Source organism: Chlorocebus sabaeus, chromosome 11 (assembly GCF_047675955.1).
Source record: "Chlorocebus sabaeus isolate Y175 chromosome 11, mChlSab1.0.hap1, whole genome shotgun sequence".
NCBI lineage: Eukaryota > Metazoa > Chordata > Mammalia > Primates > Cercopithecidae > Chlorocebus > Chlorocebus sabaeus.
Window position 1 is genome coordinate 615,666 of NC_132914.1, and position 22,617 is coordinate 638,282.

The 22,617-nt window shown below is 46.4% G+C and overlaps 1 protein-coding gene across 10 annotated transcripts in view; it reads left to right on the plus strand.

The window, feature by feature from the left end:
• Nucleotides 1–233: 233 nt before the first annotated feature.
• CCDC77 (coiled-coil domain containing 77) overlaps nt 234–22,617 on the plus strand; it is a 38,682-nt gene continuing 16,298 nt past the window's right edge. Inside the window, exons 1-5 of one of the 10 annotated variants that reach the window (XM_073020315.1) lie at nt 275–375; nt 2,182–2,439; nt 5,385–5,438; nt 8,624–8,855; nt 15,823–15,965. In XM_073020315.1, the coding sequence (XP_072876416.1) occupies nt 5,401–5,438; nt 8,624–8,855; nt 15,823–15,965 (413 nt within the window). In that variant the 5' untranslated portion in view covers nt 275–375; nt 2,182–2,439; nt 5,385–5,400. The other 9 variants (XM_037988420.2, XM_037988419.2, XM_007967099.3 and 6 more) reach the window with 9 other exon arrangements.

Below are 22,617 nucleotides of genomic sequence, written 5' to 3' on the forward strand. Positions count from 1 at the left end.
CGAAGCACCTGAGCTCAAAGCAGTTGAGCAATCTTAAGTGGGGGTGCCCGGAAGCGGTGCGTTCTGACCCCAAACGTCCCATTACCCGTACCTGGAGCAGCGGGTTGCAGCCCAGCTGCATCGCCCCGCGCAGAACTGCGTGCAGAAGAAAAACTACGTTTCCCAGAGACCTCTGCGCGGCCAGGAGCCCCGCGAGGAGGGGCGAGATGGGGCGGGCCTCTGTGTGACGGCCGTTCCCATTGGTGCGCAGTCCAAAGGGCCGTGTAAACTCCTGCGCGATTGCACGGATTCAGGGACGGGCCGTGGCGCCGCGACGCTCCTTGGTTTGACTTTTGTGTTTCAGTTGAGTTCCCTGACGCGGAGTCTCAGTGTGTCGTGAGTTTGGAGTTTCGGGTTGGGGGTGAAGGGGTTAGTAAGAGGCCTTGGGAGGAAAATCTTGTGGGGGAGAAGTAACCGCGGAAGCAGTGCGGAGGGGAGGGACGTGAGCCTGGAATCGGGTGCCCGTGGAAGGGCTGCGGACCGGAGGAGAAAGTTCGAGGAGTGCTGGAGGGTGGGGACCTGCCGCAGGGAGGGAGTCGAGCGTGGGGCGAAGTGGGGAAGGGGGTGCAGGATTCGGACGCCCTGGAGATGGGTTCCGGTATACGCTCCCCCCACGCTGGTCTAACCCTCAGGTTCCTCATTTGTAAAATAAGGGGTAGTAAAAATACTTACCAGTTGTGGGGATAATAAAATAAATTTCACAGATTTGTCACGTGGCTAAAAGAAAAAAATTCAAAGTGCTACATAAATGTTAATTGTTAGTAGACAAGCTGTAAGAATATAGCTAAGCAAGGATATTGGAGATAGGTGCAGAGAAGCTAGCTGAAACCCGGTAATTTACCTGTCAACAAGGACATTGTTCTTTAGAAGAGGCAATGAAGAGTAAGACGCGGTTTCTATCTGCAGGGAACGCACGCTAGCAAGGGAGAAACGATAGCAATGAAGAATTCTAATATGTTGACTTGTAGAGAATTTCAAAGGCAGTTCTTTTGCAGTTAGATCATTTTTGCTAAATCATTCTGGATGGGGAGACTCAGGAAAGAGGAAAAGGAGGTGCTATTTAAGACGAGTTTTCATGTACAGACTAGATTTTGTTCAGTGAAATGAGGGCTGTGGAGGGAGCTGTGTTCCAGCTAGAGGGAAGCTCATGAACAAAGGTACGGAGTCAGGAAAGTTATCTGGAGACGGTACATTTGGGGGAGTAGAAGGCAATAAGGCAGGAAAGTTAGGTTTGGCCCTTATGTAGAAAGTCGTGAATTCTAGGCTAACAAGTTTGATTTAATGCTTTAGACTATGAGGTTCTACTGATGAATTTTATTACAGAAAATGGTTCAGGAGAGGCAAGGAGTTGGTAGAACCGTTAAGCTGTTGTAGTGGTATGAGTAAGAAGTATTGAGACTGTGAATTAACATGGTCATTGTGGAGATAAAATATACAAGATATTCATATGGTTAGACAGGAGATTCAGGAGAATGAGTGATCAAATGATGAATTTAAGTTGCCAACTCCTAGTTGCTTGGAAACGCCGAATTAGTACCTAAAATAGGAAAGTCAGAAGGGTCGTGTTTGGATAAAAAGATGATGTGTTAGGTTTAGGAAATGTTAACTTTGAGATGCTAAAAAAAAAAAAAAATACCTAACTTGAGTGATTTCTTTTTTAGGTTAAACATTTCAAGCGCCGATAGGTGAAAATGTCCAGTACATTTTTGTTAATTCAAATTAAGAGGTTAAAAGAGATGTTTGTTTATTCAACATGTAATTGTTACTTACTATATGCCATGTAGTGTTTTAGATGGTAGAGTTAATAATAAAAACAGGAGGAATAATGATGTTCCCAAAGAAATGGTTAGAGGAAATGATAAAGCTGAAGACAGAATCTTTGGGAGTTGTCAATAATAATAATAGTCCACATTTATTGAGTGCTTATATGTCAAACACTGTCACTCGGCACTATATTCATTATGTCATTTAATCCATATACCAACCTATGACATAGAAGTAACTGAAATTTAGAGAGGATAACTTACCTGAGGTACCCAGCTAATAAGAGGCAGGGCTTTGACTCAAACCCAAGTCTGATATCAGAGCCTACACTCTCAACTACAAAGCAATGTTTATTTTTATTATTCTTTTTTTTTCCAGATAAGGTCTCACTGTGTCGCTCAGGCTGGAGAGCAGTGGGGCAATCTTAGCTCAGTGCAGCCTCTGCCTCCCAAGCTCAAGCAATCCTCCTGCCTCAGCCTCCTGAATAGCTAGGACTACAGGCACGTGCCACCACTCCCAGCTAATTCTGTAATTTTTGTAGAGACAGGGTTTCACCATGTTGCCCAGACTGCTCTCAAACTCCTGACCTCCAGCAATCCATTTACCTTGGCCTCGCAAAGTGCTGGCGTTAAACAGGTATGAGCCACTGTGCCCAGCCTATTTTATTTTATTCTTTTGAGACAGGGTCTTGCTCTATCATCTAGGCTAGAGTGCAGTGGTACGATCACTGCTTACTGCAGCCTTGAACTCCCAGGCTGAAGTGGTCCTCACACCAAGCAGATGGGACTGCAATGCCACCGTGCCCAGCTAAGTTTTACATTTTTGGTAGCGATAGGGTCTTGCCATGGCCTGGCCATGCCAAGGCCCGGCCCCAAAGCGATATATTTTTAAAGGGTAGTTGGCACTACCAGGCACAGTGGCTTACGCCTGTAATCCCAACACTGGGAGGCAGAGGTGGGTGGATCATCTGAGGTCAGGAGTTCAAGACCAGCCTGGCCAACATGGCGAAACCCTGTCTTTACTAAAAATACAAAAAAAAATTAGCCAGCCACAGTGGCAGGTGCCTGTAATCCTAGCCACTGGGGAGGCTGAGGCAGGAGAATCACTTGAACCCGGGAGGCAGAGGTTGTGGTGAGCCGAGATCGTGCCATTGCACTCCAGCCTGGGTGACAGAGCAAGACTTCGTCTCCACAAAAAAAAAAAAAAAAAAAAAAAAAAAAGGTGGAACAGGGAGACCAGTTAAGAGACTGCTGTAGTCATCTGGACAAGAGATAACAGTGGGTTGGAAGCCAAGTGCAGTGACTCATACCTGTAATCCTACTACTTGTGTGACTGAGGGGAGAGGATTGATTGAAGCCAGAAGTTTGAGACAAGCAAGACCCTGTATCTAAAAAAACTAAAAAAACAAAAGCACAAACAGCGTGCTGGACCAGGGCAATGAGGGTAGAGGTGGTAAGTAGTTGTCAGACTCTAGATGTCTTGATGAACCAGCCAGTAGGATTTGCTAATGGGTTATGTGTGGCATGTAAGACAAAGAGGTGAGTAAAATTTCTCCACCCAAGTTTGTTTGTCATAAACAACTGGCCGCGTAGAATTAGTATTTACTGGAATGGAGAATTCTGAGAGAAGAGCAGGTTTTTGTGGTGGGAGGTATGTATCAGGAGCTCAGTTTTACACTTGGCAAGCTTGGGAGACCTGCTAGACATCCACGTGGAGAGACGGAGTAGTCAGTCAGACATGTGAGTCTAGAGCGGAGGGCAGAGTAGGACGGAGGCGTCAATTTGAAAACGACTAATGTGTACATGCTGTTTAAAACCGTGAGACCTCAGGAGATCACCAAGGCAATGAGTGATGACCAGTAAGGAAAGGGGCCAACCGGGAAGAGGTGTCCTGGAAGCCAAACGAAGACAGCTTTGAAGGAGTCAGGGAGAGAGGTACTGTGGGGCTCTGAGCAGGAAAATGGTATATGGAAGTAACAGTGGTGATTGTCTCTCTTCATACTTCTACACAAAATTCTTTCCCAAAAGACTGAAGAGTTGTTTTTTTTTGAGATGAAATCTCGCTCTGTCGCCCAGGTTGGAGTCCAATGGCGCGATCTCGGCTCACTGCAAGCTCCGGTTCCCGGGTTCACGCCATTCTCCTGCCTCAGCCTCCTGAGTAGCTGGGACCACAGGCGCCGCCACCACGCCCGGCTAATTTTTTGTATTTTTAGTAGAGACGGGGTTTCACCGTGTTAGCCAGGATGGTCTCCATCTCCTGACCTCATGATCCACCCACCTCGGCCTCCCAAAGTGCTGGGATTACAGGCGTGAGCCACTGTTCCCGGCTGCAGAACTGAAGATTTTAAGCAGATTATACCAGGTAGAAGGACATAACAAAACATCATCTGACTTGCTGAGAATCAGAATGGAGTGACAGAGCATGCTTGATAAGAAAGCTTTCACCAAAGCAGTAAAAAATCAGCCTCTCTGCCTCTCTTTTCTTTCTCTGTCAGTCATATAACATGGAATGGCATTCCCTTTCCAGCGGTTTATCTTCCTGAAAATTTCTGTAATAAGGTTGCTTAAAGTGCAGGAGCTCAAGATCTTGCTTTATCAATTGAGATGGAGATTATGAAGAGCCTTTTAAAGTTTATAAGTAATTTTTTTTCTTTTACTGATGATAATAGAGAAAGCACATGAAATGAAGATCGCATCAGTGGTTTTGTATTCATTTTAAATTTGATATAGTGGGTGCTCTACCTTCATTTCCATTTACTGCTTCTGTTTTTGGAGAGAGGAGTGGGGGCAGGGGAAGTCCATTTGTTGGTGAGGCTGGCCTTGAACTTCTGGGCTCAAGTGATTCCCCTCTCCTCAGCCCCCTGAGTAGCAGGGACTATAGGTGCGGACCACTGCACCTGGCTCTATGTGCTGTTTCTTGCTTAGTAGAGATTTTTCTGCATCTCCTTCTCCTATAACTTCAAGGAAAAGATTGTAGATTTGTTTTTGTGTTTTTGCAGTTAACAAGGAGACCTTTCTTTCTTTGTGTGCTTATCCATTTAAATATTCAATGCCATTCTGATTTTTATTTGAAAATAATTATGAGTACCTTTTGAAAATGCAAAAGGCATGAATTTCAGGATTTGAAGATACTTTAAAGAATACTACATTTTAGGCCGGGGGTGGTGGCTCACGCCTGTAATCCCAGCACTTTAAGAGGCTGAGGTGGGCGGATCATGAGGTCAGGAGATCGGGACCAGTCTGGCCAATATGGTGAAACCCCATCTCTACTAAAAATACAAAAATTAGCCGGGCACGGTGACGGGCACCTGTAGTCCCAGCTACTTGGAAGGCAGAGGCAGGAGAATCGCTTGAACCTGGAAGGCGGAGGTTGCAGTGAGCCAAGATCAAGCCACTGCACTCCAGCCTGGGCAACAGAGTGAGACTCTGTCTCAAAAAAAAAAAAAACTACATTTTAAAACATCAAATTCTTTCCAAGAGGCAAATATGATGATGTTGAAGAGGGAACCAGTCTGTGCATTCTGTACTGTTTTTATTTTTCTATTCTTGGCCCCTAATTATAAACTTTTGTGTATTTGATAGGTGTGAAAAAGACAGCATGAACTTTACCCCAAAACACACCCCTGTCTGCAGAAAGTAAGACATTTGCTTATTTTCAAGTTGTTAAGAAATCAAGACTTATATAGCCTTAGACTAAGTTAGCCTAGGAACTGGGAAGGTATTGGAAACGTATTTCCTAACGGTTTTTTTTTTTTTTTTTTTTTTTTTGAGACAGAGTTTCACTCTGTTGCCCGTGATGGAGTGTAGTGGTGCAATCATAGCTCATTGCGGTCTTGACCTCTTGAACTCAAGCAATCCTCCCGCCTCAGCTTCCCAAAGTGCTGAGATTACAGGCATAAGCCACTGTGCCCAGCCTGAAACAATCCCTTTAGAAAATATGAAATGTTGGCCGGGCATGGTGGCTCACGCCTATAATCCCAGCACTTTGGGAGGCCGAGGTGGGCAGGTCACAAGGTCAGGCGTTTGAGAACAGCATGGCCAACATGGTGAAACCCCGTCTCTACTTTAAAAAGAAAAAAAAAAAATTAACTGGGCATGGTGGCAGGCGCCTGTAAACTCAGCTGCTTGGGAGGCTGAGGCAGGAGAATTGCTTGAACCCAGGAGGTAGAGGTTGTAGTGAGCTGAGATCGCACCGTTGCACTCCAGCCTGGGCAACAGAGCAAGACTCCATCTCAAAAAAAAAAAAGAAAGAAATGTTAAGTAAAACAGTATTTCTCTCACAAGTTTTTAGTGATTGAGAAAATGTTTAAGTTTTTCTTTGTGCTAGTTGACAAATTTTAATATCTCTGCATGCTTATGTATTAGAAGTGAGCACAAATATTAACTCTAACTCAGAGCTTCTGGTATAGTTTCTCTACTCTGCTGTCTATTTTGTTATGTTATAAATTGCAGACAACCAAATTTGATTTATTTTCACAGGAAGGTTTCTCTTCTTCTGTGCTATTTTTGTTTTGTTTTGTTTTTTTGTTTTTTGAGACAAAGTTTTGCCCTTGTTGCCCAGGCTGGGGTGCAATGGCGCGATCTCGGCTCACCGCAACCTCCCTCCTAGGTTCAAGTGATTCTCCTGCTGCAGCCTCCCGAGTAGCTGGGATTACAGGCATGCGCCACCACGCCCGACTAGTTTTTTGCATTTTTAGTAGAGACAGGGTTTCTCCATGTTGGTCAGGCCGTTCCGAAACCTCTGTTCTCAGGTGATCCGCCCGCCTTAGCCTCCCAAAGTGCTGGGGTTACGGGTATGAGCCACTGCGTCCGGCCTGTACTGTTTTCCGACTTTCATTATTTTAGCTCAAGTCTTGTTTGCTAGAAGCAAACAAACAAAAACTTCATGTCCACCCTTTTTTTTTTTTTTGAGATGGAGTTTCGCTGTTGTTTTCCAGGCTGAAGTGCAATGATGCGATCCTGGCTCACTGCAACCTCCATCTCCCAGGTTCATGCAATTTTCCTGCCTCGGCCTCCCGAGCACCTAAGATTACAGGCATGCGCCACCATGCCTGGTTAATTTTGTATTTTTAGTAGAGATGGGGTTTCACCATGCTGGCCAGGCTGGTTTTGAACTCCTGACCTCAGGTGATCCATCCACCTCAGCCTCCCAAAGTGGCGGAATTATAGAGGTGAACCACCATGCCCAGCCAGGTCCAACCTTTAATCAGAGTCTTTTTGCCAGTTAACAACATTTAGTTTTAATCTGTGCGATTCAAATGTCTCATATGCTAGAGATTAGCATCTGATGTGTTTGTTTCAATTGCAAAATGTCTTTTTTTTTTTTTTTTGAGACATAGTTTCACTATTGTTGCCAAGCTGGAGTGCAATAGCGCAATCTCTACTCATTGCAACCTCTGCCTCCAGGTTTCAAGTGATTCTCCTCCCTCAGCCTCCCAAGTAGCTGAGATTACAGGTACATGCCACCACGCCTGGCTAATTTTTGTATTTTTAGTAGAGACAGGGTTTCACCATGTTGGTCAGGCTGGTCTCGAACTCCTGACCTCAGGCGATCCACCTGCCTCGGCCTCCCAAAGTACTGGGATTACAGGTGTGAGCCACCATGTAATATGTGTTTTTTTGTTGTTTTTTGCTTGATTTGTTTTTGGAGATGGAATCTCACACCCAAACTGGAGTGCAGTGGCGTGATCTCGGCACTTGAACCTGCCTCCTGGGTTCAAGCAATTCTCCTGCCTCAGCCTCCCGAGTAGCTGGGATTACAGACATGCGCCACCATGCCCGGCTGATTTTTGCATTTTTGGTAGAGACTAGGTTTCACTCTGTTGGCCAGGCTGGTCTTGAACTCCTGACCTCAAGTAATCTGCCTGCCTTGGCCTCCCAAAGTGGTGGGATTACAGGCGTGAGCCACTGCACCCGGCCTGCAGTATGTCTTATAGTAGTACTACACTTTCTAATTGTTACTACGTGGTCTCCTTAGTTTATGTCCTATTTTTTTTTTAAATTATCTTTTTAGTCTCTAATGGATTTTATTTTTACTTCTTTAGAGACAAGGTCTTGCTATGTTGCCCAGGCTGGACTGGAACTCCTAGGCTCAAGCAATCCTCCCACCTCAGCCCCCTGAGGAGCTGGGACTGCTCAGCCACTCAGCTGTGCCACCATTCCTGGCTCTAACATGTATTTTGAATCCAGCTTTAAACCATTAGTACTTGGAAGATAATTAATAAAATTGTTTACTATCCTGTCATATCAAACTTTCAATTTTTTTTTTTTTTTTTTTTTTTGAGACGGAGTCTCGCTCTGTCACCAGGCTGGAGTGCAGTGGCAGGATCTCGGCTCTGCCTCCTGGGTTCAAGCGATTCTCCTGCCTTGGCCTCCCGAGTAGCTGGAACTACAGGTGCACACTGCCATGCCCGGCTAATTTTTTTTTTTTGTATTTTAGTAGAGACGAGGTTTTACCATGTTGCCCAGGCTGGTCTTGAACTCCTGAGCTCAGGCAATCTGCCTGCCGTGGCCTCCCAAAGTGCTAGGATTACAGGTGTGAGCCACTGTGCCTGGCCAAGATTTTTTTTTTTTTAATAGAGACGGGGTTTCACTATATTGCCCAGGCTGGTCTTGAACCCCTGGGCTCAAGTGATTCTCTCACCTTGGCCTCCCAAAGTGCTGGGATGACAGGCGTGAGCCACCACGCTGGCCAAACTTCCAAATCCGTGAGCACCTTCATTGTAAGCACTTCAGGAACACAAAAGCCGCTTTGATTTGGAAGGTCATAACTCCTAAACTCCACAGGGTGTAGTGAATATATCATTTCCAATTTCACATAGGCAAGCAGTTGTCTCCAAACGTGCTGTTGCCACCAGTGGTCCCACCAAGAGGAGGGGCATGGCAGACTCACTGGAGTCAACCCCCTTGCCTTCCCTCGAAGATCGTCTGGCCAAACTCGGTCCTTCTAAGGAGCTCCTGGAATATTATCAGAAGAAGATGGCTGAGTGCGAGGCAGAAAATGAGGACTTGTTGAAGAAACTGGAACTCTACAAAGAAGCTTGTGAAGGACAGGTAAAGAGACGACGCACGCTTTTTTGGAACTCTGATGAAGTCTTCATTAATTAGAGATGCTCTGCAAGTGCCAGCTTGTATCATAAGCAGATGTTTTATGAAAATACTCCTTTTAGGCCGGGCGCCGTGGCTCACGCCTGTAATCCCAGCACTTTGGGAGGCTGAGGCGGGCGGATCACGAGGTCAGGAGATCGAGACCATCCTGGCTAACACGGTGAAACCCCGTCTCTACTAAAAATACAAAAAAAATTAGCCGGGCGTGGTGGCGGCGCCTGTAGTCCCAGTTACTCGGGAGGCTGAGGCAGGAGAATGGCGGGAACCCGGGAGGCGGAGCTTGCAGTGAGCCGAGATCGCACCACTGCACTCCAGCCTGGGTGACTGAGCGAGACTCCGTCTCAAAAAAAAAAAAAAAAAACCACAAAATATTCCTTTTTTATTCCCCAGCCCAGCTACTGGGCCCTTCAGGCCCTCCTTGGATCATAACCCCCAAAAACTGCTCTTCCTCTCAAATCTTAAATTCTGACATCTCCATATCTCTTATACCTAGTTCTTTCCTTTCCTTATATCTGAGTAATCCTTAACTTCTTTGTTACCTCCGTAGCTTCTGGAATTTTCGGTTTTCTAAGTGCCGCATATAGCTCTGACATCATGTCCTTCAAACCTAAACCCCATGATACTTTACTTCAGTAGTAACAGCGCTGCCTGCAAATGACCCCTTGCTCAGTTATTCTTCTGCTCCACCTGCATGGCAAAAACTAAGCTGTGGCGTCATCCAGTTCTCTGTCACCTGTTCTCCTACAGCAGGATTTCTTGACCTCGGCATTATTGACATTTTGGCCTGGATGATTCTTTGTTGGGAGGGGTTGTCCCGTGCGTGATAGGATGTTTAGCAGCATCCCTGGCCTCTACCCACTAGATGCCAGTAACACAACACCCGCAGCTGCGACAATCAAGAATGTCTCCAGACACTGCCAGATGTTTCTGGAATGGGTGTGTATATGTGCAAAGTCACTTCTGATTGAGAACACTGTTGTAGAAAGGTCACAAATCAGTACAGAATGAATCGACGGTAAACAAATTCAGCTGTACCCTCGACCACTATACAACAGTTTTCTTACCTATCCATACTGGGTTTCCTCTCCTTCCACATCTGTGCCACACCCTCACCTCTAGCCTGCAACCCCTTCTTAGCCCTCCTCTGTCAACATCTTTCCTGCTCATCTTCACACAGTTACTCCATCCATATCTATCTCCTTCTTCTTTCCTTTGGTTGCTTTTCTTTTCCTTGTTTTTTTTAATATTTTTTTGAGATGGAGTCTCGCTCTGTCGCCCAGGCTGGAGTGTGGTGGCGCAATCTTGGCTCCCTGCAAGCTCCGCCTCCCGGGTTCACGCCATTCTCCTGCCTCAGCCTCTCAAGTAGCTGGGACCACAGGCGCCACCACCACGCCCGGCTAGTTTTTTGTATTTTTAGTAGAGACGGGGTTTCACCGTGTTAGCCAAGATGGTCTCAATCTCCTGACCTTGTGATCCGCCTGCCTTGGCCTCCCAAAGTGCTGGAATTACAGGCATGAACCAACGCTCCCAGCCTGTTTTTTTGTTTTTTGAGACAGGGTCTTACTCTGTCACCGAGGCTGGAGTGCAGTGGTATAATCATGGCTCACTGCAGCCTTGAACTCCTAGGCTCAACTGATCCTCCCACACTCAGCCTCCTGGGCAGCTGGGACTACAGGCACACACCGCTATGCCCAGCTAATTTTTAAAAAATTTGTTGTAGAGACATGGTCTCACTGTGTTGCCCAGGCCGGTATTGAACTCCTGGGCTCAAGCAGTCCTCCCGCCTCAGCCTACCAAGGTGCTGGGATTACAGGTGTCAGCCACGCACCTGGCCTTCAGTCACCTTCTGATGATCATTCTTCTGACTGCTTCGGGAACAAGGCATCTTTGCCTGTTTGAGCTGGATTGATCCAATGCCTCCTGTGACCCTCATCCCTTTTTCCTCCTGAGAAACCTTGCTCCATCATTTTTCTCTGCTTTCTGTTTATTTTTAACTTCTTGCTTGATATTAGCTTTTTCTTCTCAGTATATAAACATACTCCAGTCTTTCCCAACTTAAAAGAAAAATGAAAAACTCTTCTTTCATTGGACTTCTCTCTCTAGCTATTCTTTTTATATAAATGGCTCTTTCTTTTCCCAGTCACACTTCCAGAATCTTTTGACTTTCCCATTCACTGAATGGGAAATTTTTTTTTTTTGGAGATAGAGTCTTGTTCTGTCGCTCAGGCTGGAGTGCAGTGATGCAACCTTGGCTCACTGCAACCTCTGCCTCCCGGGTTCAAGCAATTCTCCAGCCTCGGCCTCCCAAGTAGCTGGGACTACAGGTGCACGCTGCCGCACCCAGCGAATTTTTTGTTTTTTAGTAGAGGTAGGGTTTCACTGTGTTGCCCAGGCTGGTCTCAAACTCCTGAGCTCAGGCAATCTGCCCACCTCGGCCTTCCAAAGTGCTGGGATTACAGGAATGAGCCACCATGCCCAGCTAGGGAATTTCTCGACTGCAGTTTCATCTCTGTCCTTGCCACACCACTAAAACCGTGCCTTCTGTGTTCTCCAAGTACCTCTTTGCCAAACTTTTCTCTTTTTGCCCTTTGCAGTGTTTGTCACTTTTGACCTCTCTTTTTCTGTAATTTTCTTCCTTTCTTGATTTCCTTTTTTTTTTTTTTTTGAGACAGAGTCTCGCTCTGTCACCCAGGCTACAGCGCAATGGCGTGGTCTTGGCTCACTGCAACCCCCGCCTCCCGGGTTCAAGCGATTCTCCCGCCTCAGCCTCCCAAGTAGCTGGGATTACAGGCACCTGCCACCATACCCAGCTAATTTTTGTATTTTTAGTAGAGACAGGGTTTCACCATGTTGGCCAAACTCATCTCAAACTCCTGACCTTGTGGTCCACCTGCCTTGGCCACCTGAAGTGCTGGGATTACAGGCGTGAGCCTGGCCTCCTTTCTTGATTGCTGTGTCATTTTTCTTTCACAATTTCTACCTAACCTCTCTGATCAGCTCATCTCAGTGTCCATTAACAACTCTCTTTCCTTACTCTTAAACGTCAAAGTTCTTCCAGATTCTACCATAAATGACCTTGTTTTATCCTTGTATTACACTACTACGTATGTGATGAAGACTGTTAAATAACCAACCCTGACTCACTTTTCTCCCGAAGTTCCTTCTCTACCCCCTCTTCCTCACCCGCACATGTACCGCCACCATTTTGCCTCCCTCCATTCCTCATTCCTTAACTTTTTCTTTATTCTTTGTCTTGGTAAATGGCATGATTGCCTATTGTTCTTTCAAGTCCCCTACACTGAATCTGTTGGCAAGTCCTATTGATTCTGCCTCCTAAATATTACTTTTTTTTTTGAGACGGAGTCTCGCTCTGTCGCCCAGGCTGGAGTGCAGTGGCCGGATCTCAGCTCACTGCAAGCTCCGCCTCCCAGGTTTACGCCATTCTCCTGCCTCAGGCTCCCGAGTAGCTGGGACTACAGGCGCCGCCACCACGCCCGGCTAGTTTGGTTTTTTTTTTTTGTATTTTTTAGTAGAGACGGGGTTTCACCGTGTTAGCCAGGATGGTCTCGATCTCCTGACCTCGTGATCCGCCCGTCTCGGCCTCCCAGAGTGCTGGGATTACAGGTTGAGCCACCGCGCCCGGCCTAAATATTACTTAATCCATTCCCACACCCACATCACTTTTGCCACGATGCTCACGCGGACGCTTGAGTTGCGTCTAAACTATGACAGTATCCTCCTTGCCAATACCTGCCTCTGGTCTCTTACATTCCCAGTTGGCCTCACATTTTTCACTCTAGCAGTACTGAAATATTTGTGCTTGTCCAAATTTATTAGGCTTTTGTTTTTTGGAGGTTTGCTTGTCATTTTTCTCACATTATGTGTATATACAATGAATTACAGGGTAATTCATTCCATTTGAGCTACTGAAGAGCCTCAGGATGGGGGCTGGTTGCCAGATGACAGTGATGCAGCATCTCTAAATACATTTACTGGGACATGGTGTGAGTCATGTCTAATTTTTTTTGTAGATTCTACAAAAAAAAGTGTTTCCAACCTTTTGAGTTCCACTGTGGACCTGTATCCTGTCCCTTTCTCCGAATAAGTTGTTAATATTTATTTGTCATTTTTATCACATTGTGTATGTATCTATAGACTTCTAGGTTTTTTGTTTTTTTGTGTTTTGAGTCAGGGTCCTGCCCTCTTGCCCAGGCTGGAGTGCAGTGGTGTGATCACAGCTCACTGCAGCCTCAAAGTCCTGGACTCAAGCAGTCCTCCTGCCTCAGCCTCCCAAGTATCTGGGAACAACAGGCTTGTGTCACCATGCACAGCTAATTTTTTATTTTTTATTTTCTTTTTTATTTTTTAGATGAAGTCTTGCTCTTGTCACCCAGGCTGGAGTGCAGTGGCGCGATCTCGGCTCACTGCAACCTCCGCCTCCCAGGTTCAAGCAATTCTCCTCCCTCATCCCCCTGAGTAGCTGGGATTATAGGTGCCCACCACCACACCCGGCTAATTTTTGTACTTTTAGTAGAGACTGGGTTTCACCGTGTTGACCAGGCTGGTCTTGAACTCCTGACCTCAGATGACCTGCCTGGCTTGGCCTCCAAGGCGTTGGGATTACAGGTGTGAGCCACTGCACCCTGCCCAATTTTTTACTTTTTGTGAATACGGAATCTCACCCTGTTGTCTAGGATGGTCTTCAACTCCTGGGCTCAAGCATCCTCCCACCTTAACCTCCCAAAGTGTTGGGATAACAGGTGTGAGTCACTGAGCCCAGCCTTTGTGAAATTATTTTTAATGACCTTAACCAATTTTAAGCGTTCAGTAGTGTTTAAGTGTTTGTGTGTGTGAGTATGTGTGTATATACACATATATAATTTTTTTTTTTTGGAGACAGTCTTGCTCTTTCACCCAGGCTAGAGTGCAGTGGCACGATCTCAGCTCACTGCAACCTCCACCTCCTGGGTTTAAGCGATTCTCATGCCTCAGCCTCCCAAGAAGCTAGGATTGTAGGGTGCCACCACGCCCAGCTAATTTTTGTTTTTTTACTAGAGATGGGGTTTCGCCATGTTGGTCAGACTGGTCTTGAACTCCTGGCCTCGAGTGATCTGCCATGCCTGGTGTGTTAAGTATGTTCACATTGTTGTGTGACTGATCTCTAGAATGTTTTCATTTTATAAAACCAAAACTCCATCCCTTAAACAGATCATTTCTCCCCACACTCCCTGTAACCACTATTTTACTTGCTATTTCTATGAATTAGAAATAGAGCAGGATTTGCCGGGCATGGTAGCTCACGTCTAATCCCAGCACTTTGGGAGGCCGAGGCAGGCGGATCACCTGAGGTCAGGGGTTCGAGACCAGCCTGACCAACATGGCAAAACCTGTCTCTATTAAAAATACAAAAATTAGCTAGGCGTGGTGGCACATACCTGTAGTCCCAGCTACTTGGAAGGCTGAGGCAGGAGAATCGCCCAGGAGGTGGAGGTTGCAGTGAACTGATATCGCACCACTGCATTCCAGTCTGGGCGACAGATCAAGGCTCCGTCTCAAAAAAAAAGAGCAGGATTTATCTAGAATAGAGTGGAATCATACTGTAGTTTTTCTTTTAGTGACTGACTTATTTCACTTAGCATAATGTCCTCAAGTTTCGTCCATGTTGTAGCACGTGACGAGATTTTCTTCCTTTCTACCAACATCAGGCTCTCTCATGGTTCTAACTTCCTGTTCTCTTTTCTTGGAGTACCAACCGTCTGCTTCTCTCTCTACCAGTCTACTGTTCCTCTGTCAAGTGTCAGCTCTTTGGTGGTAGTGCTTTGATTTCCCAAACAGATTTCAGAATTTTTATTCCTGCCACGCTCTCCCCCACACCATTTCACCATGCATGCTTTCATGAAGTAATTATTTTATTTGAATCCTTTGCCTCTCTCCCCATGAAATTCCTTAGCTCTGTAGACAGGAATCAGATCTTTTCATCTTTGTTTTTCTGCATGTCATAATAATGCTTATGATATAGGAAACATTACCAAAAAAATGTGGATAGGCCGGGTGCGGTGGTTCACGCCTGTAATCCCAGCACTTTGGGAGGCGAAGGTGGGTGGATTGCCTGAGCTCAGGAGTTCAAGCCAGCCTGGCCAACGTGGTAAAACCCCATCTCTACTAAAAATACAAAAATTAGCTGGGCGTGGTGGTGTGCACCTGTAATCCCAGCTACTCGGGAGGCTGAGGCAGAAGAATCACTTGAACCTGGGAGGCAGAGGTTGCAGTAAGCCGAGATCATGCCACCGCATTCCAGCCTGGGTGACAGAGCAAGTCTCTGTCTCAAAAAGAAAAAAAAGCTGTGGATAGAATAGGTGAGTCGTACGGCATTCTGGATTCTATAGTCTGTAAAAGGAAGATGTGAGAGCTTTGATGTTAAATGCAAACTTCACACTCAGCCTGTAGCTTTTAAACTCCAGTCAAGGCCGGGCACGGTGGCTCATGCCTTTAATCCCAGTACTTTGGGAGGCCAAGGCGGGTGGATCCCTTGAGGTCAGGAGTTTGAGACCAGCCTGCCCAACATGGCAAAACCCCGTCTCTACTAAAAATACAAAAATTAGCTGGGCGTGGTGGCATGCACCTGTAATCTCAGCTACTTGGGAGGCTGAGGCACGAGAATCACCTAGAAAGTGGAGGTTGCACTGAGCTGAGATCGTGCCACTGCACTCCAGCCTGGGCAACAGAGCAAGACTTGATCTCAATAAATAAACAAACTCCAGTCTATACATGCCTATTGCTGTCATTTGAATTCTGTATTGGCGAAATTATTTACTCTGGAATATTTCTACGTGAGTAGACTCCTCCCTATCCAGTGAGAGATACTCCATTGAAACCCAGTGTCTTTCAGCTTCTTATTGTGGTTTTTTTGCAGCATAAACTTGAATGTGATTTGCAGCAGAGGGAGGAAGAGATTGCTGAATTGCAAAAAGCTCTAAGTGACATGCAGGTCTGCCTCTTCCAAGAACGGGAACATGTTTTGCGCCTCTACTCAGAAAATGACCGACTGAGAATCAGGTACCACACAGGAGAAGGGAAATGTTGGAGTTATAACTTTAAATTGCTTTTATTTATTTATTTGTTTATTTTGAGGCACTCTCCATTGCCCAGGCTGGAGTACAGTGGTGCTATCTCGACTGCAGCCTCCGCCTCCTGGGTCAAGCGATTCTCATGCCTCAGCCTCTCGAGTAGCTGGGACCACAGGTGTGCGCTACAACGCCTGGCTAATTTTTGTATTTTTGTAGAGATGGGATTTTGCCCTGTCAGCCAGGCTGGTCTCAAACTCCTGGCCTCAAGTAATCCGCCCACCTCAGCCTCCCAAAGTGTTGGGATTACAAGCGTGAACCACCATGCCCAGCCCTTTAAATTACTTTTAGAAAGATGCATTTCTCTACGTGAATTCTCTTAGGTTGTATTCCCTAGGAAATGGACTCTGAGATGGAGATTTGCCTTCAGGGCAGTTACTGGAGAAGCTCTCTGGAATAATAGCTATGAGCAGATTTGGGCAGAGGTAGAATACGAATGGATACAATGGTAACAGAAGCCTTAGCCAACCCCATAGGGAGCACTAAGGATAGGGTGGTCTTTCGGCGGCAAAGGACTCAGACTTTTGTGTCCCCCCCATTGACCAGTCATAGGATGCAGGCTATCCCCAGGAAGGGTGTGTAAACGTGGGGGAGGAAGCCCCCTTCAGCCGAGTGTAATTTTTAGAGAAGAGCTGAGCTCCTGGGAGATGAATGTCGTGATCATGAGGGGGACTCTGAGCAGTGCACTACATGTTCCCTTACAGTGCACTTCCGTGTGTGTGTGCTGCGAGTGGGAGGGGAAAATACACATAATCAAAAGTTTACCATTTTAGCCGTCTGAAGTGCACGGTTCAGTGGCATTAAGTATATTCACATTGTTGCACAACTGTCACCAGCGTTGAACTCTAGAACATTTTCATATTCCTAAACTGAAATTGTATACCATTCAACAGTAACTCCCACATCCCCGTTACCCCAGTTCCTGGAACACACCCTTCTACTTTTCGTCTCTGTGAATTTGACTATTTTAGGTACGTCACGTAAGTGGAATCATACAATATTTGTGATGTCAGGCTTATCTCACTTAGCGTAATGTCTTCGAAGTCCATCCGTGTTGTAGCATGTGCCAGAATTTTCTTGCTTTTTAAGACTGAACCATATTCCATTATATGTCCGTACCACATTTGGTTTGTCCATTCATCCGCCAATGGATCTCAGCTCACTGCAACCTCCGCCTTCCAAACTGAAGCGATCCACCCACCTCAGCCTCCTGAGTAGCTGGGACTACAGGTGTGTACCAACATGCCTGGCTAATTTTTTTGTAATTTTTGTAGAGACAGGGTTTTGCCATGTTGCCCAGGCTGGTCTCCAACTTCAAGCTCAAGTGATCTGTCTGCCTCAGCCTCCCAAAGTGCTAGGATTACAGGTGTGTGCTACTGTGCCCGTCCGAGACCTTACTTTTAATTCTTTTGTGTATATACCCAGAAGTAGATCATGTGGTAATTCTGTTTTTAGTTTTTTGAGTAACTGCCATAGTATTTTCTATAGTGGCTATACTGTTTTATATTCCCACCAGCAGTGCACAAGGGTTTGAGTTTCTCCACATCCTTACCAATACCTGTTATTTTCTTTTTTTTTTCCTTTAAGCCTTTTTTTTTTTTTTTTTTTTTTTCTTGAGACAGGGTCTTACCCAGGCTGGAGTGCAGTGGCATGATCTTGGCTCACTGCAGCCTTTACCTACCTCCTAGGCTCAGGTGATCCTCACACTTCAGCCTCCAAGTAGCTGTGACTACGTGCATGTGCCGCCATGCCCAGCTATGTTTTTTTTTTTTTTTTTGTAGAGACAAGGTTTCACCATGTTTCCCAGGCTGGTCTCAAACTCCTGAGCTCAAGCAGTTCTCCTGCCTCAGCCTCCCAAAGTGCTGGGATTACAGGCATGAGCCACCGTGCCTGGCCAACACTTGTTACTTTCTGGGTTTTGTTTTTTGGAGACAAGGTCTTGCTCAGTCAACCAGGCTGGAGTGCAGTGGCATGATCACAGCTCACCGCAGCCTCAAGCTCCCAGGCTTGGGTGATCCCCCAACCTCAGCCTCCTAATTAGTTGGGACCACGGGTGTGCACCACTGTGCTTGGCTAATTTTTGTGTTTTTTGAAGAGATGGGGTTTCACCATTTTGCCCAAGCTGGTCTCAAACTCCTGGGCTCAAGCAATTTGCCCACCTTTGCCTCCCAAAGTGTTAAGATTACAGGCTTGAGCCGCTGTGCCCAGCCTTATTTTCTGTTTCTTTGATAGTAACCGTCTTACTATCAAATAAACAGAAACGCCTTACAGGTGTGAGGGAGTCTCATTGTGGTTTTGATTTGCATCTTAAAATCTCAAGCATCTTTCCTGTGCTGTTTATATATCTTCTTTGGAGAAGTGTTGATTCGCATCTTTTGCCCATTTTAATAATTGGGTTGTTTTTGTTGTTGCTGAGACAGGGTTTCGCTCTGTCGCCCGGGCTACAGTGAGTGGTGTGATCACAGCTCCCTGCAGCCTCTGTCTGCCGGGCTCAAGCTCTCCTCCCATGTCAGCCTCCCGAGTAGCTGGGACTACAGGCATGTGCCACTATGCCTGGCTAATTTTTGTATTTTTGGTAGAGTCGGCGTTTTGCTATGTTGCCCAGGCTGGTCTCAAACTCCTGAGCTCAAGTGATCCTCCCACCTCACCCTCCCAAAGTGCGGAGATTACAGATGTGAGCCACCGTGCCTGGCCACAGAAGTTCTTTATATATTTTGGATACTAAACCCATATTAGACATACAGATACATGCAAATATTTTCTCCCATTCCATAGATTGCCTTTTTATTTTCTCTTTTTTTTTTTTTTTTTTAGAGGCAGGGTATCGCTCTGTCAGCCAGCGTGATCCTCCTGCCTTAGCCTCGGGAGTAGCCGGGACGATAGGCGTGCACCACTATGCCTGGCTAATTTATTTTCTTTTTTTCATTTTTTTGTAGAGATAGGAGGGTCTCACTATATTCCTCAGGCTGGTCTTTTTTTTTTTTTTTTTTTTGAGAGGGAGTCTCGCGCTTTCACAGAGGCTGGAGTGCAGTGGCCGGATCGCAGCTCACTGCAAGCTCCGTCTCCCGGGTTTGTGCCATTCTCCTGCCTCAGCCTCCCTATAGCTGGGACTACAGGCACCCGCCACCTCACCCGGCTATTTTTTTGTATTTTTTAGTAGAGACGAGGTTTCACTGTATTAGCCAGGATGGTCTCGATCTCCTGACCTCGTGATCCGCCCGTCTCGGCCTCCCAAAGTGCTGGGATTACAGGCTTGAGCCACCGCGCCTGGCCCAGGCTGGTCTTAAACTTCTGGCCTCAAGTGATCCTCCTGCCTCAGCCTCCCAAAGGAATAAGCCACCATGCCGAGCAAGGAGTTTTTCATTTTATGAAGTTCAATTTATGTATTTTTTTTCTTTTGTTGCTTCTGCTTTTGGTATCACATCGAAGAAATCATTGCCAAGTTCATTGTCAGAAAGCTTTTCTCCTATGTTTTCTTCTGAAACTTTTATTATTTTAGCTCTTATGTCTAAGTCTTTGATCCATTTTGAGTTAATTTTCGAATATAGCATTAGGTAAGGTTCCAACTTCATTCTTTTGCATGTGGATGTCCAGTTTTCTCAACATCATTTGTTGAAAAGACTTAGCCACATGGTTTATTTTTATTTATTTATTTATTTTGAGACAGGGTCTTGCCCAGTCACCCAGGCTGGAATGTAGTGGCATGATCTCCACTCACTGCACCCTCCGCCTCCCGGGCTCAAGTGATCCACCTGCCTCATCCTTCCAAGTAGCTGGGACTACAGATATGAGCCAACACACCTGACTAATTTTTGTATTTTTTGTGGAGACAGGGTTTTTCCATATTGCCCAGGCTGGTCTCGAACTCCTGAGCTCAAGCAATCCGCCCTCCTCAGCCTCCCAAAGTGCTGGGATTTCAAGTGTGAGCCACCGTGCCCAGCCTCGCCACATGGTTTTGTTGGTGTCCTGCGGTCAGGTGCTCCATTTTTAGCAGGATCTAGTAGCATGGCAGAAGCTGGTTTTCAAATGTGACATCATTCTCAGCTGTAGACAGCGTGGTCTTGCGGCAGATTCTCAGGGTCTGTCACGATTCTTGTAGTGTTGCTTGCCGTAAACTCCAGTTGGTACCTTGTGCCACCACAGACACCATAGGATCTGCCGAGTCATATGTCCCAAGCAGCAGAGCGTCCTTTCAACTCTGGGCCGCGCTGAAAGCTCGCCTTCGGTGTCAGTTGATACTTGGGTCAGAGCAGTGTTCCAAAATACGGACTATGTTGTCTTCAGAGCCTGAAGACTCCTTTCAGGCATTATGCTTCCTTCTTGGTATAGCAGGTACCAGATGAAATAATTTGATCTTTACTTCGGAGGGAATATCCTGGCATGCCTAGATCACAGCCTTATTACTGATGTACTTCGTAAGGTTCATCTCCAACCCTCTGGAGCACACGTATCTTACCAAAGGTTCCAGTGCACTTGCTGTTTCTTGTTCATGCAGTCTGATTTAATGCAATATCATCAGTAGTGAGCTCCTGGCGATCTGTAGTGTAGCCAGATCCAGATTCTTTTTTGTTTGTTTGTTTTTGTTTGTTCATTTGTTTGTTTTTGAGATGGAGTCTTACTCTGTCACCCAGGCTGGAGTGCAGTGACGTGATCTCGGCTCACTGCAACCTCTGCCTCCCGGATTCAAGTGATTCTCCTGCCTCAGTCTCCCGAGTAGCTGGGACTACAGGTGTGCATTACCATGCCCGGCTAATTTTTGTACTTTTGAGTAGAGATGGGGTTTCACCATCTTGGACAGGCTGGTCTCGAACTGCTGACCTTGTGGTCCACCTGCCTCAGCCTCCCAAAGTGCTGGAATTACGGGTGTGAGCCACCACGATGGCCCAGATTCTTTTATACTATTGACAGAGAGTAAAAGCATTCACATGGCCCTGGGAAAGACTATAAACGTACACCGTTGTCCACATCACATGATGTGAACTGCCTCTGGTCTTTTGAGGGGTAGGAAGGAATGCATTTGCCTAATTACTCACCACTTTACCATGTGCCTGAGACTAAGTATTTCTGTTCTAGCAAAGGTCCTACACCTGGCACCATGACTGAAATTGGGGCCTACTCGGTGGTCCCCAGAATCCACCTGGTTTTGTATAGGCCATACTGAGGAATGAAACGAGGCTTCAGTAAGGACCTCCACCTCTGCTTTCTTTAGGTCTTTATTGATCATCTTGACTGGGTAGGGAGGGGCAGTTTCAGGGGCTTTCACTTAGTTTACCCCAGAAGCCAAGAAGCTAATTTGGAGGTACTGCCCCCACCTAGTGTGTCCATTTTAATCATTTGGGAATTGAAGAAATGACCATTGATTGGGTGGATCCCATAGACCTGCTGTGAGCTGGACGTGCCCAAATTCCATTTATTCCACGGTCCCCACATGCCCCAGTGCCATGATGATGCTTCAGGTTATCTGGTATCAGTGTCAGCTTAGACCCTGTATCCAGCAATCCTTAAAATGCCCAGGTCTTTCCTTTTCCCCAGTATGTAGTTACTTGAATAAATGGCTGTAGACCCTTTGGAGGATGTGGGGAATCATTACCATGAATATCTACTCTGGTGTCACAGGGTCTTACCTTCTAGGAGCTCGAGCCTCTTCTTTACCTTCTAGGAGCTCGAGCCTCTTCTTTACCTTCTAGGAGTTCGAGCCTCTTCTTTACCTTCTAGGAGCTCAAGCCTCTTCTTTACCTTCTAGGAGCTCGAGCCTCTTCTTTACCTTCTAGGAGTTCGAGCCTCTTCTTTAGGTGATTGTCACTGGGACTTAAAACTGACTTGAGGCCGGGCGCGGCGGCTCACGCCTGTAATCCCAGCACTTTGGGAGGCCGAGGCGGGTGGATCACGAGGTCAGGAGTTCAAGACCAGCCTGGCCAACATGGTGAAACCCCGTCTCTACTAAAAATGCAAAAATTAGCTGGGCGTGGTGGCACACGCCTGTAGTCCCAGCTACTCGGGAGACTGAGGCAGGAGAATTGCTTGAACTCAGGAGGCGGAGGTCGTGGTGAGCCGAGATGGCGCCACTGCACTCCAGCCTGGGTGACAGCGAGACTCTGTCTCAAAAAACAAACAAACAAAAAAAAAACGGACTTGGGCCTGAAAAATGAGTCAGAGATTGTGATTTTGTACAGGGCGCAGCCCTCAGCCTCTTTTCCATCTTTGACTTATCTTTTATTGTTTAAGCTATTCTCTGTTGACTACTCGTCTCCCTTGCTGTGAGAACGCCATGTTCTGTAAGCCATCTCCATGTCACTGGCTCTGAAATCCCATGTTTTTTTTTTTTGAGACAGAGTCTTGTTCTGTCACCCAGGCCGGAGTACAGTGGTACAATCTTGGCTCACTGCAACCTCCACCTCCCAGGTTCATGCGATTCTTGTGCCTTAGCCTCCTGAGTAGCTGGGATTACAGGTGTGCGCCACCATGCCCAGCTAATTTTTGCATTTTAGTGGAGACTGGGGTTTCACCACGTTGGCCAGGCTGGTCTCAAACCCCTGACCTCAGGTGATCCGCCTGTCTCGGCCCAAAGTGCTGGGATTATAGGC